Genomic DNA, 14,769 nt, shown 5'->3' with positions numbered 1-14,769 from the left:
AGTGGTTGTTACTACCTTTACACAGTAAGACTGGGTAAAATAAAATAAACACAAGTGTAACTAATAAGTTAGTAGTTCAGAAAAAAGTCTATTTGTGACAGCCAAGATCAAAATGCTGCAAAAAAATTGAAAACGCGGATCAAATAGTATTCTTAATTCAGAGGATAGTGTACTGGAGGATTATTTTCCCCCGCTCTATTCATTTCATGGAATGTGGGCATCGCTGGCTGGCCAGCATTTCTTGCCCATCACTAGTTGCCCTTGAGAAGGTGGTGGTGAACTGCCTTCTTGAACCACTGCATTCCTCCAGCTGTAGATTCACTGACAACAGTATTAGGGAGGGAATTCCAGGATTTTGACTCAGCAGTGAAGGAATGGCGATATCTTTCCAAGTCAGGATGGCGAGTGAGTTGGAAAGGAACTTGGAGGTGATATAGTGTTCCCATATATCTGCTGCCCTTATCTTTCTAGATGGAAATGGTTGTGGGTTTGGAACGTACTGTCTGAAGATCTTTGGTGAATTTCTGCAGTGCACCTTGTAGATAATGCACACTGCTGCTGCTGAGGGTCGGTGGTGGATGCTGTGGGAAGTAGTGCTAAATCAAGTGGCTGCGTTGTCCTGGATGGTGTCAAGCTTCTTGAGTGCTGTTGAAGTTGCACTCATCCAGGCAAGCGGGGGTTATTCCATCACACTCCTGACTTATGCCTTTTAGATGGTGAACAGGCTTTGAGGAGTCAGGAGGTGAGTTACTCATTGCAGTATTCCCAGCTTCTGGTCTGCACTCGTAGCCACTGTGTTAGTGTAGTGAGTCCACCTGAATTTCTGGTCAACCCCTAGGATGTTGATAGTGGGAGATTCAGTGATGGTAACAAACACAATGTCAAGGGGTGGTGGTTTGATTGTCTCTTAAATCAGTGATGGTCATAGCCTGGCATTTGTGTGACGCTAAGGTCACTTGCCAGCCCAAGCCTGGATATTGTCCAGGGCTTGTTGCATTTCAACATTGTGACTCCTCCAATTCTGAAGTAGTCAAATGGTGCTGAACATTGTGCAATCATTGGCAAACATTCCTACCTCTGACCTTATGATGGAGGGAAGGTCATTGATGAAGCAGCTGAAGAGAGTTAGGTCTAGGACACTACCCTGAGGAACTCCTGAAGAGATGTCCTGGAGTTGAGATGGTTGACCGCCAACAACCACAACCATCTTCCTAAGCGTCAGGTATGACTCCAACCACAGGTAAGTTTGCTCCCTGATGCCACACTCTTAAATGCAGCCTTGATATCAAGCCCTATCACTCTCACCTCTGGAATTCAGTTCTTTTGTCTGTGTTTGAACTCAGGCTGTAATGAGGTCAGGAGCTGAACGGACCTGGTGGAACCCAAACTGGGCGTCTCTGAGCTGGTTATTTCTGAGCCGGTTTGATAGCACTGTTAATGACACTTTCCATCATTTTACTGATGATCGAGAGGGAACTAATAGGACAGTAATTGGCTGGGTTGAATTTGTCCTGCTTTTTATGCACAGGACATACTTGGGCAATTTTCCATATTGTCAGGTAGATACCAGTGTTGCAACTGTACTGGCACAGCTTGGCTAAGGGAGCAGCAGGTTCCTAAACACAAGTCTTCAGTATTATCACCGGAATGATGTCAGAGCCAGTAGCCTTTGCAGTATCCAGTGTCTTTATATCACGTGAAGTGAATCGAATTGGCTGAAGGCTGGTATAAGCAATGCCAGGGACCACTGGAGGAGGCCAAGATGGATTGTCCCCTTGGCACTTCAGGCTGAAAATTGCTGAGAATGCTTCAGCCTTATTTTTTGCACTATTGTGCTGGGCTCTTCCATCATTGAGGAATGGGAATATGTGTGGAGCCTCCTCCTCCAGTGAGTTGTTTAATTGTCCACCACCATTCACAACTGGATGTGGCAGGACTGCAGAGCTTAGATCTGATCTGTTGGTTGTGGGAACACTTAACTGCCTATCACTTGCTGCTTTCACTGTTTTGCGTGCAAGTAATCCTGTTGGGTGGCTTCACCAGGTTGATAATTCATCTTCAGGTATGCCTGGTGCTGCTCCTGGCATGCCCTCCTGCAATTTTCATCGAATAAGGATAAGGAACGCAGAATGACAAGTAGGAAGTAAAGTCCTGAGCTAAAGAAAGAAGGTCGGACATTTCAGAATTTCTGACACTGCTCTAAAGTTACCAGATTTTCTTGGTTTTACATTGATGGTAGCTTCCATATCAAACATTCTAGAGCAAGAACGGATGAAGCAAATCAAGTTATTGTGCCACCATGTAGAGATGCATCTGGTATTACCAAATAACCAATTAATAATCAGCTTGAAATGGTCTATTTTAGTTGAGATTTCTGCTTTGGTGAGATTTTTCCCATAGCACGTATGGGAAACATCAGTGTGTGGCCCCACTCAAGCATCTGAAGAGCCAAACAATTCCAAGAGTAACAAGGTTTCCCCAAACCCCTGAAACCACAAAACCTCCCTCCAATCAATACTCTTCTCCTTGTGCAAATGCACCTCACTTCCACTGGCAATTGTAGCCAGATTTAGAACTCACCATCTGCTGAATCTCAGCAGCAAGCCAACAGGAAGGCATACGGTGGCTGCCGTGCTAGAATTCATCTGTAGGTAGTGCACTGCATGGTACAACACCTGTTAGAACAGTGTGCCATGGAAGAAGTCAATTTTTTAAAATACAATTTACACCTCAGTGCTTGGTTGGGGGTGGGTGATGGTGAAGGACAGAAGACAGCATATATAACAATTATCAGATGTAAATTCTGCATATTGTGATATTATTAGACAGTCTTTCTGAGGAGAAATTGGAAATGGATACTCAGCCAAAAGTGCATAGCTCGGAGTGACAGTGATGACAATACCTGGGTTTGAGATGGCTTGAATGCAGTATCAAATGTCATTTGTAAGCAATCCAAAAAAGGTTGGATTTTGTACAGTCCATGCGTTGTCTGGCTGGAGCGAAATGCTACAATGTGGAAGTACTTCAGGATCTTTTCAAACCTCATTTGTGTCATCATCAGTGCAATGCTCTTGTTGCTGTAAAACCCACCGCTCCATATGCTGAGGACAGATTCGCAGTGGTGTATGCTTGTGGAGATCATATATCCCAAAAAGGTTTTCATCTCTGGAAGATTAACATCACTCCAACCTTCATCACAACCAAACCTTTCTTGGTACTTTTTGGCATACATATTTGTTTGAACAACCATATTCCTTATAACATTATCAGGGACAAAGAGCTGAAAGAAGTCAATTGCACTTGCATTTAGTGGCATCTGATGCACGGGACCTGTGGCAAGAAAAAGCAAAAAAAAGTCTGGGTTACTTTTTAGTGAAATACATAAAAATCTGTAACTTGTTGCACAAGTATAATCATCGTTAACAACGAAAAGGGCTTTCTGCATTTTGCCACACATAATTCTGCTATAACATGTTTCGTTAACATGAATTGGCTATAACACAACTGGTGAATACTGGATACTGTTGGGATAACATGAACTTTCTGCTGTACAGGTATAGCGATCTTCTATAGCACAGGATCACACATGAATGCAACTATCACATTATAGGAGAACTACCCGTACAATCAATTATTTGTTCTGTATTACTTATAGAAGATCATATTTTAGGGAAGTACGTAATGCCTTAATTTTAAGTCAACAATTGCCATGCAAAGGTGATTCCCCCTTCTAGTATTTAATTATGGACTGGTTAGTGCTCATTGAATATGCAGTAATGTATTCATCAGGAAGGATTTAGCAGCCTTACGGGTGTGTATGGCAGGTTCACCAGAATGATACCACGTTTAAGAGTTGCGCAGATTAATTGTGTATTTCCTCAAAATAGAAAAGTAAAAAGGTGATATAAATCTGTGGAGTTTAAAATTCTTAGAGGAGTTCATAAGAAACCATTTCCTCTAACAGGAGAGTCCAGAACAGGGATTTTACTCTTAAAGTAAAATCCAAGATATCATAGATAACGTCAGAGAAACTTCACACGAAGTAGAGTGGAAACCTGGCACTTTCTTCATCTAAAAGAAGTTGTTGGGGTGGAGCGGTAAAATAAAACCAAAATTAAGAGGACAAATATTCACTTAGCAATTATTGGGGATTAAGTAGCAACCAAGATAAGTAGATAGATTTAAATTCAAATTGATCAACACAACAGCTTCAACTGACTAAATTTGTGTTCCTATCTTTGAAATACGAAAACAAAAACTGCTCTAAACTTCATACGTAGTATCATTGAGATTGAATCACAGAATAATACAGCACAGGTGCAATTAGTAGAAATCAAGTCTCCTCAGCCACTTGTTACAGCTCAACTTTTAGTCTAAGATTCAGCCTTGGCTCAGTTGGTAGCAGCCTTTGAGTCTGAGCCATCAATATGTATGATCATGGCCAATCATTCAACTTGGTACGGTGCTCCCAGCTTATTCTGATCCCGTTAGCTACAAGAACTATTGAAAACACAGTCAATGCTTTGACTTCACCTTACTTGGCAAAGAATTCCTAAAGCTTACCACGCTCTGGGTAAAGAAATTTCTCATCTCGGTCTCCAATGGTCTATGCTGTATCCTTGGACCATGGCCCCTGGTTCTGAGCTGCTCAGTAATCAGGAATATCCATCCTGCATTTTTCCCATCTGGTCCTGTTCAATTTTTATAGATTGCTATGAGATCTCCTCTCATTCTTCTAAATTACAGTGAATACTATCCTAAACAATCCAGTCTCTCAGATCAGTCCTACTAACCTGAGAATCAGTCCAATACAGCTTTGATGCACTCCCCCCATAGCCAGAATATCTTTCCTCAGACAAGGAGACCAAAACTACAGACAATACTCCAGGTGTGATCTCACCAAGGCCCAACACAATTGCTGCAGTCAGAATACAACAAGTAGACTAATTCCCTCATCATGAAAGCCAACATACTAAATGCCTTCTTAACTGCCTGATGTACCTGCATGTATATTTTCAACAACTGGCGTACAAGGACGCTAGGTTTTCTTGCAGTTACTGAATCTACCACCATTCAAAATAATAATCTGCCTTCCTCCTTTTGCTACCAAAATGGAGAATCTCACATTTATCTAGATTATACTTTGTCTGCCATACATTTTCCAACTCAACCTGTAAAATCAAAGTATCTCTGCTTCCAGCTTTGTTTCATCTGCAACTTGGAGCTATTACAATTCATTCCCTCAAAATCATTAATATATGTTGTGAATAACTAAGATCCAAGTACTAATTTCGTCTGGTTCCCCCAGTCACTAGCTGCTACTTGGGGGAAAAAAAAACCATTTATTCCTACTTTGTACTGTCTGCCAAGCATCACTATCCATGTCAGTACACAGCACTCAATATCATGCACTTGAATTTTCCATGCTAACTTCTTTTGTGGGAGCTTACTGAAAAAGCCTGAACATCCAAGTAAACAATATCCATAGGGTGTTCTTCCAACAGATTTGCCAAGCAACCTTTTATAAATCCATGCTGACTGTCCAATCCTGACACTTTTCCAAGTGTGCTGTTACTAAAATCTTTTAGAATGGAGTCTCCATTCAGGCTAACTGGTCCTTAATTTCCTGCTTTTCATGCTCCTCATTTTTAAAATAGCAAAGTAACATTCACCACACTAATCTACAGAACGTTGACACTAACACATCCACTATTTCTAGGACCACTTCCTTAAAAGCTCTGGGTTGCAAACCATCAGGTTCTGGGGATTTATCTTTTAATCCCACCAATTTCTTCAACACCATTTCCCTACTAATACTGATTTATTTCAGTTCCTCCCTCTTTCTAGACCCCACATTCCCCAATATCATTGGGACATTGTTTGTTTCCTCCTTTGGTGAAGGCAGAACTAAATGTATATTTAATTGGTCTACCACCTCTGTTCCCAATGCTAACCTCTCTTGTTTCTGACTGCAAGGGTCCTAAATTTGTCTTTAGTAACCTTATCCTCTTCACATACCTATACATGCTGTGAACTGTTATAATCAGTTTGTATATTACTTGCAAGCTTACTTATAATCTATTTTCTCCCTCTAAATCAATCCCTTTGTCCCCTTGTCTGAAATCTAAAATGCTCCCAATTCCCAGGTCTGCTGCTTCTTTTAGCAAATCTGCACACCACTTTCTTGGCTCTAATACTATATGTAATGTACCTTATTAGCCATGCCCAATTTGATTCAATGAAGAGTACAGGATAACATGTTAGGAACCACAATAGGTATACCTAAATTTGATGTCAATCTGCCAACACTAAAACAGAACGCACACACATACAAATTCCATGCTACGCTGGTCTCTTGTGTCTCTCTGCCATTCAGCAAGAGCATGCTGATTTGGTTGCAGCTTCAATCCTAATACCCATAAATTTGTGGGTAACTAGGAAATAAATCTACTTCTGCCAGAGTCCCTGACTCTGCCTCCCACTCTCTAGAGAGTAGAATACCTTGAATTCAACTCTGAAAGAAAACACCTATTTTTCAAAAAAATCTGTGCCTTTTTGTTCTAGTCTCTTCCATAGAGGAACACATCTTTGAGTTCCTGCAGATCTTTGATGTTTCTAGATCAACTCCCACTATTCTGCACTCAATGCACACAGACCCAATCCCATAGAAAAATAAACCCTCAACCAATGAATCAGTCAAGTGAACTTTCTCCGAACTGTTACCAATGCAATTACGTACTCTCAAATACAGGGACCAAGCAGTATACAGCACTCTAGATGAGGTATCTCCAAAGTGCAGTACATTAGCAAAACATTTGTATTTTCCATTCTCCAGTAATGAACATCAATAATTCCATTCCTAAACACTTGTAGCATTTGCAAACTAATCATTTGAGATTGATGTATCAGGACATCCAGATGTTTCAGTCACTCAATTCTTCAATCTCACTTCTGTTAAATAATATATTTCTTTCTGTTCCACTTTCCAATCTGGGCAAGTTCACATGTTCCCATATTATATTCCATTTTCGAACCTTTGCCCTCTGACTTAACCTTTCTACGCCCCTATGTTTTCCTCACAACAGTTAAACAGTGGAAACAGCAAGCGAAACAAAATAAATTAATTCCACAATGAATAAATGAAATCAAAGCTCTTCATTCAACAACAGTGAGGGACATTTAAACAAGCTGAAGGTAAGGGTTCCACAAACACACCCATCAGAACATCAGTGCAAGAGAGAAACTGAAGCATTTACAACTGTGTTCAGTCAGAAGTGGCAAGTGATAATGCAAGCCAACCCTTTCTGAAAGCCCTTGCATCAGACGTTAGTCTTCAGCTATGTCACATCCAGAAACAGAAGATAGTGCCGTCTACAGCAAAGGCTATGGCTATGACTATGCAACATTTCAAAAGTACTGAAGAAGTGCTCCAAAACTAACCAAAGACACAGCTTTGTTTCAATACAGGTGGAACTCTATTTACCTGACAGTGGAAGATTGCCCCGTCCAAGTAAAAGCATTACAAATCCTAGCCCATCATTCAATTAATGATTAAAGTGATGGAGGGTATAAATAACACCATTAAACAGCACCATACCACAAGCACATCCAGAAGTCTTTATACAAATAACCAAAAGAGCTGAATTCACAAGGTCTGGCGAGAACATTGCCCTCAACAGCAAGCCATCATCTGACCAAATTAAGGAGCTCAGAAAGATGCAGGTCAATTGAACTTCATCCTACTGAAGTCGTATGTAGCATGAAGAAAAGTAATTGTGGTTACTGAGGTCCATTATTCTCATGTTATTGATGCAGGAGATGCTCATCGTACTGTCTAGACCTAATGAGAAATGGGGTTGCTCATTGTTCAGAACCATTTTCTAGCCTTCAGATCCTAAAAGAGCACATGCCCACTTGTGCCAAGACGGCACACCTATTTTTTTTTCCTCCCCAAATCAACCTTTCACAGATATTATTACGCACTGTCTGGGGCAGATGGGACTTGAACCCAAGTCTCTCAGTCCAGAAGTAGGAACACTTCCTCTGCACCACAAGAGGGTGTCGAAGACCAGCACAATATTAGAACTTGGGTTGACAATTGATAAGCAACCTTCACATGTGTCAGGCAATGACTATCTCCAGCATGAGAAAGTCTAACCAGCTCCTCTTGCTGTTCAATAACATTGAAATTTTCAAGTCATCTATCAACAACACCGTAAAGTTTATTCTTAGACACATAACTCACATTAACCATGAAAATAAAACAAACTTGCTGGGAAAGTTCAGCAGGTTTGGCAACATCTAAGAGAAAGCAGAGTCAACATCTTGGATCCAATGACCCTTCTTTAGAGCATTCTGAAAGGGTCACTGGACCCAAAATATGTATGCAATATAAATGTTGGGTGTGTTAACTAGAAAATAAAATCTTCTCCATATCTCAACCGTGGATTAAAATATACAGGAACAAGGGCAGGCAACTTCTCCCGAAATACCTGGCGGGGGGTGGGGGGAAACCATGTAAGCAACCTATGGGAGAAAAATCACTTGTTTCTGTGGGAAGTACAAAATTGGAGAGGAATTGCTTTTCCAATCGTGGTGGCTGGTACTCTCTCACACTTATTACTGATGGAAAGTAAGTGGTGGCAGTGAGGGAATCACAGAGGGAGCTTGGAGATGGCAAGGCAGAGGAAAGGAGTTTGAAAACCATTTTAAAATCCATCACAAAAGGATTACTCAGTGAAATGGCTGCCAGAAAAATTTGAAATGACTGAGATAAAGAAATCCATGTAAATAACTTTGGAATTTCTAACTTTAGGCTGCTACACTTGGGAGTTACTATACAATGAAAATGAAGTGGATGCTTTATAATTAGTGTGCCAATTATTAAACTTTAATTTAAGCTGCCGTAACTGCCTAGTTAAAACGTTTCAGGTTTGTGCACATGATTTAGATACATGAGAAAGTGGTGTGCTGTTATGGCAATGTCACTAGACTAATAAACATGAACCTCAGACTAATGTTCTGAGGACATGGGTTCAAAACCCACTAAGCATTTGTAATAAAAAAACTAGCTTAAAGACAATCATGTCGCCATCAGTTATTATCAGTTATTGTTAAAATCATCTGGTTCAATCATGGGCTTTAGGAAAAGAAACCTACTACCTCCACCTCATCTGGCCTATATCCAGATCCCACATAATGCAGTCACTCAAATGCCTACTGGTCGTTTCAGATTGGCAATAAAACTGCTCTAGCTAGTGATGCCAGCATCCCTAGAATAAATTGTTAAAAATGAATTGGGAACTCAGTGTGCAGAAGGCATGTTTAAAGTGACAGGTTTTGTGTGTATAGATGGGCAGTTTTGCATTTATTATAATTAAAATATTTTTCTAATCAACCTGTTTAGAGATGTTTTACACACCTCTGGAGGTGGGGCTTGAAACTGGGTCTCCAGGTTCAGGGGTAAGAACACCACCACTGTGCCACAACATGCCCTGTAGAAACGGCCATGACTCAGATTCAAGCCAAGGTGACTTTGGCCACAATGCATTCTACCAACTAGTATACAATTACAATGTCTGTTATTTTGTACTTCTTAAAAGCACTGTGCCACAAGAGGACCCTTTGGGGTCTGCTTTTTTAAAAAAATGAACTTTTTTTTCTAATCAACCTGTTCAGTTACTTTTCACCTCAAACAGGTGTGACATGAACCTGGGTTCAGGGTTAAGGACACTTCCACTGCACCACAACAGGGCCCCTTAAAGATGGTGCTGTGATGCTGAGACTTGGATTCAAGCTGAGATTACTAATGGCCACACAGTACTGACCAGTACGCAGTGTCAGTTATTTTGTAAAACATTATTGTTAATGTGTGCCACCAATTTAAATACTGTGGTATGTTGAAGAAGTTTCATGCTTTCTTTGTGTTGAGATTTCGGACTTAATGAAGGGTTAATGGGAAGTGCTATGCAGTTTCACTTTGAAGAGTCTTTTAATAAAATAAGATATAAGCAGATAAGAACAGAAGATTAACAGGTATACACTATACAGAATAAAGAATGGGTCACAGGCAAACAGCCAGGTCAAGGGGTGAGCGATTGAAAAAAAAATGCAGAATAAGTGAAAAGCCTTAGACGAGAATACAGTGATGCATGCAGGTACTGTGGGAACGAAGTAAATGTTTGATGTACGATTGCAAATTAAAATGAGATAAAAATCGAGACCGAGACCCCCCAAGGCGTATGGGATGAGAATTATTGTCCCCCCGCACCCCGAGTTCAATCAGACTGCTTTAAGGCTGGTTCTTTTCAGCGTACTCTAGAATAAACAGTCATAACCTGTATCGGAGTCTCCTAGTGGATTGTCAAGTTGTACCACGACAGTTGATTTGGAAATTATTGATGACTACTTCTAATTCTAACTGAGTTCAAGCACTATTTAGCAACACAAACACAGAAGAAAATGTTATCACGCGACTGCGTCACCTAACAAGTGAGATGAGCGAGATGAAAAAGGTAGCCCTCCAGCCAATCTCAAAATAATTTTGACCCTTGGTCTCAAACCATTACAAAACTATCAGAGGGTGGGAGGGAACTGACAGAATTCAGAGATAAGCAAGGCGCCTGTTGAATACGACGACAGTGTGGAGCTGGAGGAACGCAACAGGCCAAGCAGCAAAGGAGCAGGAAAGCTGACGTTTCGGGTCGGGACCCTTCTTCAGAAAGTCTGAAAAAATTTTCTGAAGGGTCCCGACCCGAAACGTCAGCTTTCCTGCTCCTTTGATGCTGCCCGGCCTGCCGTGATCCTCCAGATCCACACTTATCTCTAACTCCAGCATCGGCAGTTTTTACAAACTCGCCTATTGAATAATGTTAGTATTACAGGTACTAATGAGCAACAAGTAAATGCGCTGCATTGAAAATCCATTAATCATGAAAGCCAATAACTTATGAATACATAAAAGAACTGAAAGTGAACAAACCGGTCTGATAACGCCTCAGCGTAAACCATACATGAGCAAATACATTTCTGTGCTTTGGGAAGATGACAAAATTCAGTCTTTGCATTATTTCTCTCTGATCCGCCCCCAACAATTCGACCCCGTCTCATGCTTGCAGAACATGGTGACCATATAACGATCCGTGACTACACAATGAAGACATTTATTTCTGGCCCATAGTTTTACAAATAAAATTAACAAATCCAAAAGCAGGACATTAAAAAACAGTTCCAACATCTTAAATGAGGTGTCCAACGAAAGCGAACCGTTCGGGATACTTATTCACAACTGCAGTACATCGGATCGTAAAGCTGTGTATGAGAAATTAATCCCTTGAACAAACAAAAATCCTCTGGAGATTGGACGAACCGAGCGTCAACAGTGATTGAGAATTTCCCTCGGTATTCACACAGACACATCACTAAATCTTGGATGTATAGGCGACAACCTCCCAGCTGAGCCAGCAGGGAGGTTATTCAGGAAATTTACCCATCAAACCCTTGAAGCTCAAATTCCCCAGCACGGGGTAGTTGAGCCAGCGAGTGGGCTGGGAGGGACACTGATTCTGCGGGGGAAAGTGCGGCTCTCAGGAAGGGTGGGGAGCGGATTCTGCAAAACACCCCGGAGATGAAGGTGGAAAGCAGATTGAAGCAGCCGCCCAACCACCACCCAAGAGGTGTTGCAGCTCCCTGGCAACTGTAGCGGAGGCAGCGACCCGGAAAAGAGACACACAATAAGCCAGGATCCTCACACAGGCTCCAGGGCAGGGCCGACCGGTCAGACCTCTGCCCCCACACAGCCCTCCCTACATCCCGCGGCTACACCTGGACACAGTCCACGGTTGCAGTCCTCTGTCTCTTACCCGCCGATTCGACGTACGGAGGGAACACGACGTCCTTCAGCCGCTCGGTCCATCCCGCAGCCGACTCCTCTCCAACTCCCGGCTCTGAGCTGGGATGTCCGGTGATGTCGGGCCTTCTGCCCCCGGTCCCCGCCTCCCTCACCATCACATCTCCCTCCTCCTCCCCACAGTCGGACTGCGAACTCCCAGCTGAGGTGCTATAAAACGGGTTGTCATCACTGCTGCTATCGCCACCCGATTCGCCGAACACATCATCAGAGATATGTAGGCTCTGATAGCGAGATCGAGCAGCCCGGAGCCGAGACAAGGAGACAGCTTTCCTCCGAGCCGCAACCACCGCCACCTCCTCAGTCGCCATGGAAATGAAGTGGAAGCGCTACTCTCACTGCGCATGAGCACTTCCACACCCTCCATTAGAGGGGAGGGAGCTGATGGGATGGGCAGGGCCTAATGGAATGGGTGTGTCCATAATAAAATGGATGGGGCTATGGGAAAAGACCGACAATGCACTGTGGGCAAGGCAGCATCAGAGGAGCAGGGAAGTTGACGTTTCGGGTCGGGACCCTTCTTCAAAAATGGGAAGGAGGAGGGTAAGGGTGATGGTGGGGAAGGTAGGTGAGGGCAGGTAGGGAGAGGTGGAATCTAGATGAAGGGCCTAGGCCCGAAACGTCGGCTTTTCTACTCTGATGCTGCTTGGCCTGCTGTGTTCACCCAGCTCTACACTGTGTTATCTCGGAGAGATGGGGATTGGTCAGTGAATTGGGAGAGAAGATGCACAGGATGTATCAGGTCAAGGAGGCAGGAATGGTCACGGGATGAGGCCAGGGGTGGGGAGATTTTTAAACTGGTGGATTCTATGTTGAGGCCATTGGCCTGTAGGCTCCTGAGGTGGAATATGAGGTGTTGCTCCTGCAGTTTCTGGGTGGTATCATTGTGACGCTGGAGAAGGGCCAGTATGGACATGTCACCAGGGAGTGGGATGGGGAGTTGAAATGGTTCTTGACTTGAAGGTGTTGTCATTTGTTGTGAACAGAATGCAGATGCTCTATAATATTGTCTGCGAGTCACTGCTTGGCCTCACCGATGTAGAGGAGGCCATATTGTGAGCACAGGATGCAGTAGACTGATGTACACATTTTGACACAGGTCAACGTGCAAGGTTTGTTTTGAGCCTTGAATGGAGATGTCAGGGCAGGTTAGCACTTCTTGTGGTTGCAGGGAAAGATGCTGGGATTAGTGGGGAGTGTGGTGCAGATGACGGAGTCGCAGAGAGAGTGGTTCCTATGAAAGCTGGATACGGGTGGGGAGGGAAATATACCTTTGGTTGTGGTGTTGGATTTAGGTGGTTGAAGTGGCGGAGAATGATACGTTGCTGGAGTGATATCATCATAGAATCTGTACAGTGTGAAAGCAGGTCCTTTGGTTCAAAAGACCACACCAACCCTCAGAGCATCCCACCCAGACTCATTCCCGCTATAACCCACCCAATCTACACATCCTTGAACACTACAGGTTAGTTAGCACAGCCATCCACCTAGCCTGCATATGTTTAAACTGAGAGGAAACCAGGGCACCCGGAGGAAACCCACACAGACATGGGGAGAATGTGTAGATAGTCGCCTGAGATTGGAATGAAACCTGGGTCCTGGCACTGTGAGTCAGCAGTACTAACTACTGAGTTACCATCTCGCCCTATGTGAGAACAAGGGGGATTCTGTCTTTATTTTTATTGGGGAGGGATGTGAGACAGAAGCGCAGGAAATGCAAGAGATGTGGTTGAGTGTAGTTTCAGTCACCAGAGGAGGGAAGTTATGGTCCTCGAAATAGGAGGACATCTGGGATGTGCAGGAGTGGAATACTCCATCTTAGGAGCAGATGCTGCAGAGGTAAAGGAATTGGGAGTAGGGGAATCACATTCTTGCAGGAAGGTGGGTAAGAGGGAATGGTGTGTTGGTAGCTGTGGGAGTCAGTGGGCTTGAAATAGATGTCGGCTTTGAGGTGGTCATCAGAGACGGAACCAAAGAGGTCCGGGAAGGAGAGGGAGGTATCGGATGATCCAAGTGAATTTGAAGTTGGGGTGAAAGGTGTTAATGAAGTTAATGAATTGTTCAAACTCCACATGGGAGCACGAGGCAGTGCCAATACAGTCATCAATGTAACAGATGAAAAGGTGGTGGGTAGTACCAGTGTGACAATGGGGGAGGGACACTTCTATGTATCCGTAGTGAAGTGGTTGGGGCCATATGGGGAGAGAGAGAGAGAGACAACACAGTGTGGAGATAAAGGAACACAGCAGGCCAGGTGGCATCAGAGGAGCCAGAAAGTCAGTGTTTCGGGTCAGGACCCTTTTAGAGCCCTCAGCGGGAGAGGTGGCTTGAATGTCTCTGGGAAGGGAGTGGCCTCATGAGGAGGAGTGATGCCTTGCTGTGAGGCAAAGGGATCTAAAGGACCCTACTAGAAAGGGTGGCACCTAGTTAAGAGCATTCAAATCATGGAATTGCTGGTATTGGTTGAGTGTGAGTATGGGGAATGGCACCTGTAGTAGGTGCAGTGAGAGCCAATCTGAAACCAATGCAATAGGAGTGTGGAGTGGCAGTGAAATTTGACCAGCACCTGAATGGACAGAGAGGGTGTTGTATCTGAAATCAATACAAATAGGTGCGTGACCATAACGAATAAACCGGGTGGACTGAATTTTCTAGCAATGCATTGAATAGCAGCACCAATTTAATGTGCTAAATGAGGTTCTAGTAGTGCCTGCAGCGTCAGCAGTTGTCTGTGGTCTCCACACTCCTGCTATATCCAATCATGAATCGAGGTGGAAATTTAAGCAAATAAGAGAACCTTGCTCCACTAATCATACCATCAGCGCAAAAAAATTTCAACCATTTATTACCAGTTTCAATCA

At 43.3% G+C, this 14,769-nt stretch overlaps 1 protein-coding gene across 1 annotated transcript in view; it reads right to left on the bottom strand.

Annotated features, from left to right (window-relative positions):
• pgbd5 (piggyBac transposable element derived 5) overlaps positions 1-12,235 on the bottom strand; it is a 61,595-nt gene extending 49,360 nt beyond the window's left edge. The window contains exons 1-2 of the mRNA XM_048531961.2: positions 11,862-12,235; positions 2,903-3,330 (exon numbers count right to left, since the gene is read on the bottom strand). Of these exons, the coding sequence (XP_048387918.1) occupies positions 2,903-3,330; positions 11,862-12,219 (786 nt within the window). The 5' untranslated portion in view covers positions 12,220-12,235. The remainder of the gene's footprint in view (positions 1-2,902; positions 3,331-11,861) is intronic.
• Between the last annotated feature and the right edge of the window lie 2,534 nt (positions 12,236-14,769).

Source organism: Stegostoma tigrinum, chromosome 4 (assembly GCF_030684315.1).
Source record: "Stegostoma tigrinum isolate sSteTig4 chromosome 4, sSteTig4.hap1, whole genome shotgun sequence".
Lineage (NCBI taxonomy): Eukaryota > Metazoa > Chordata > Chondrichthyes > Orectolobiformes > Stegostomatidae > Stegostoma > Stegostoma tigrinum.
Note: the sequence above shows the minus strand (reverse complement) of the source record. Positions and strands in the feature narration are given on the sequence as shown.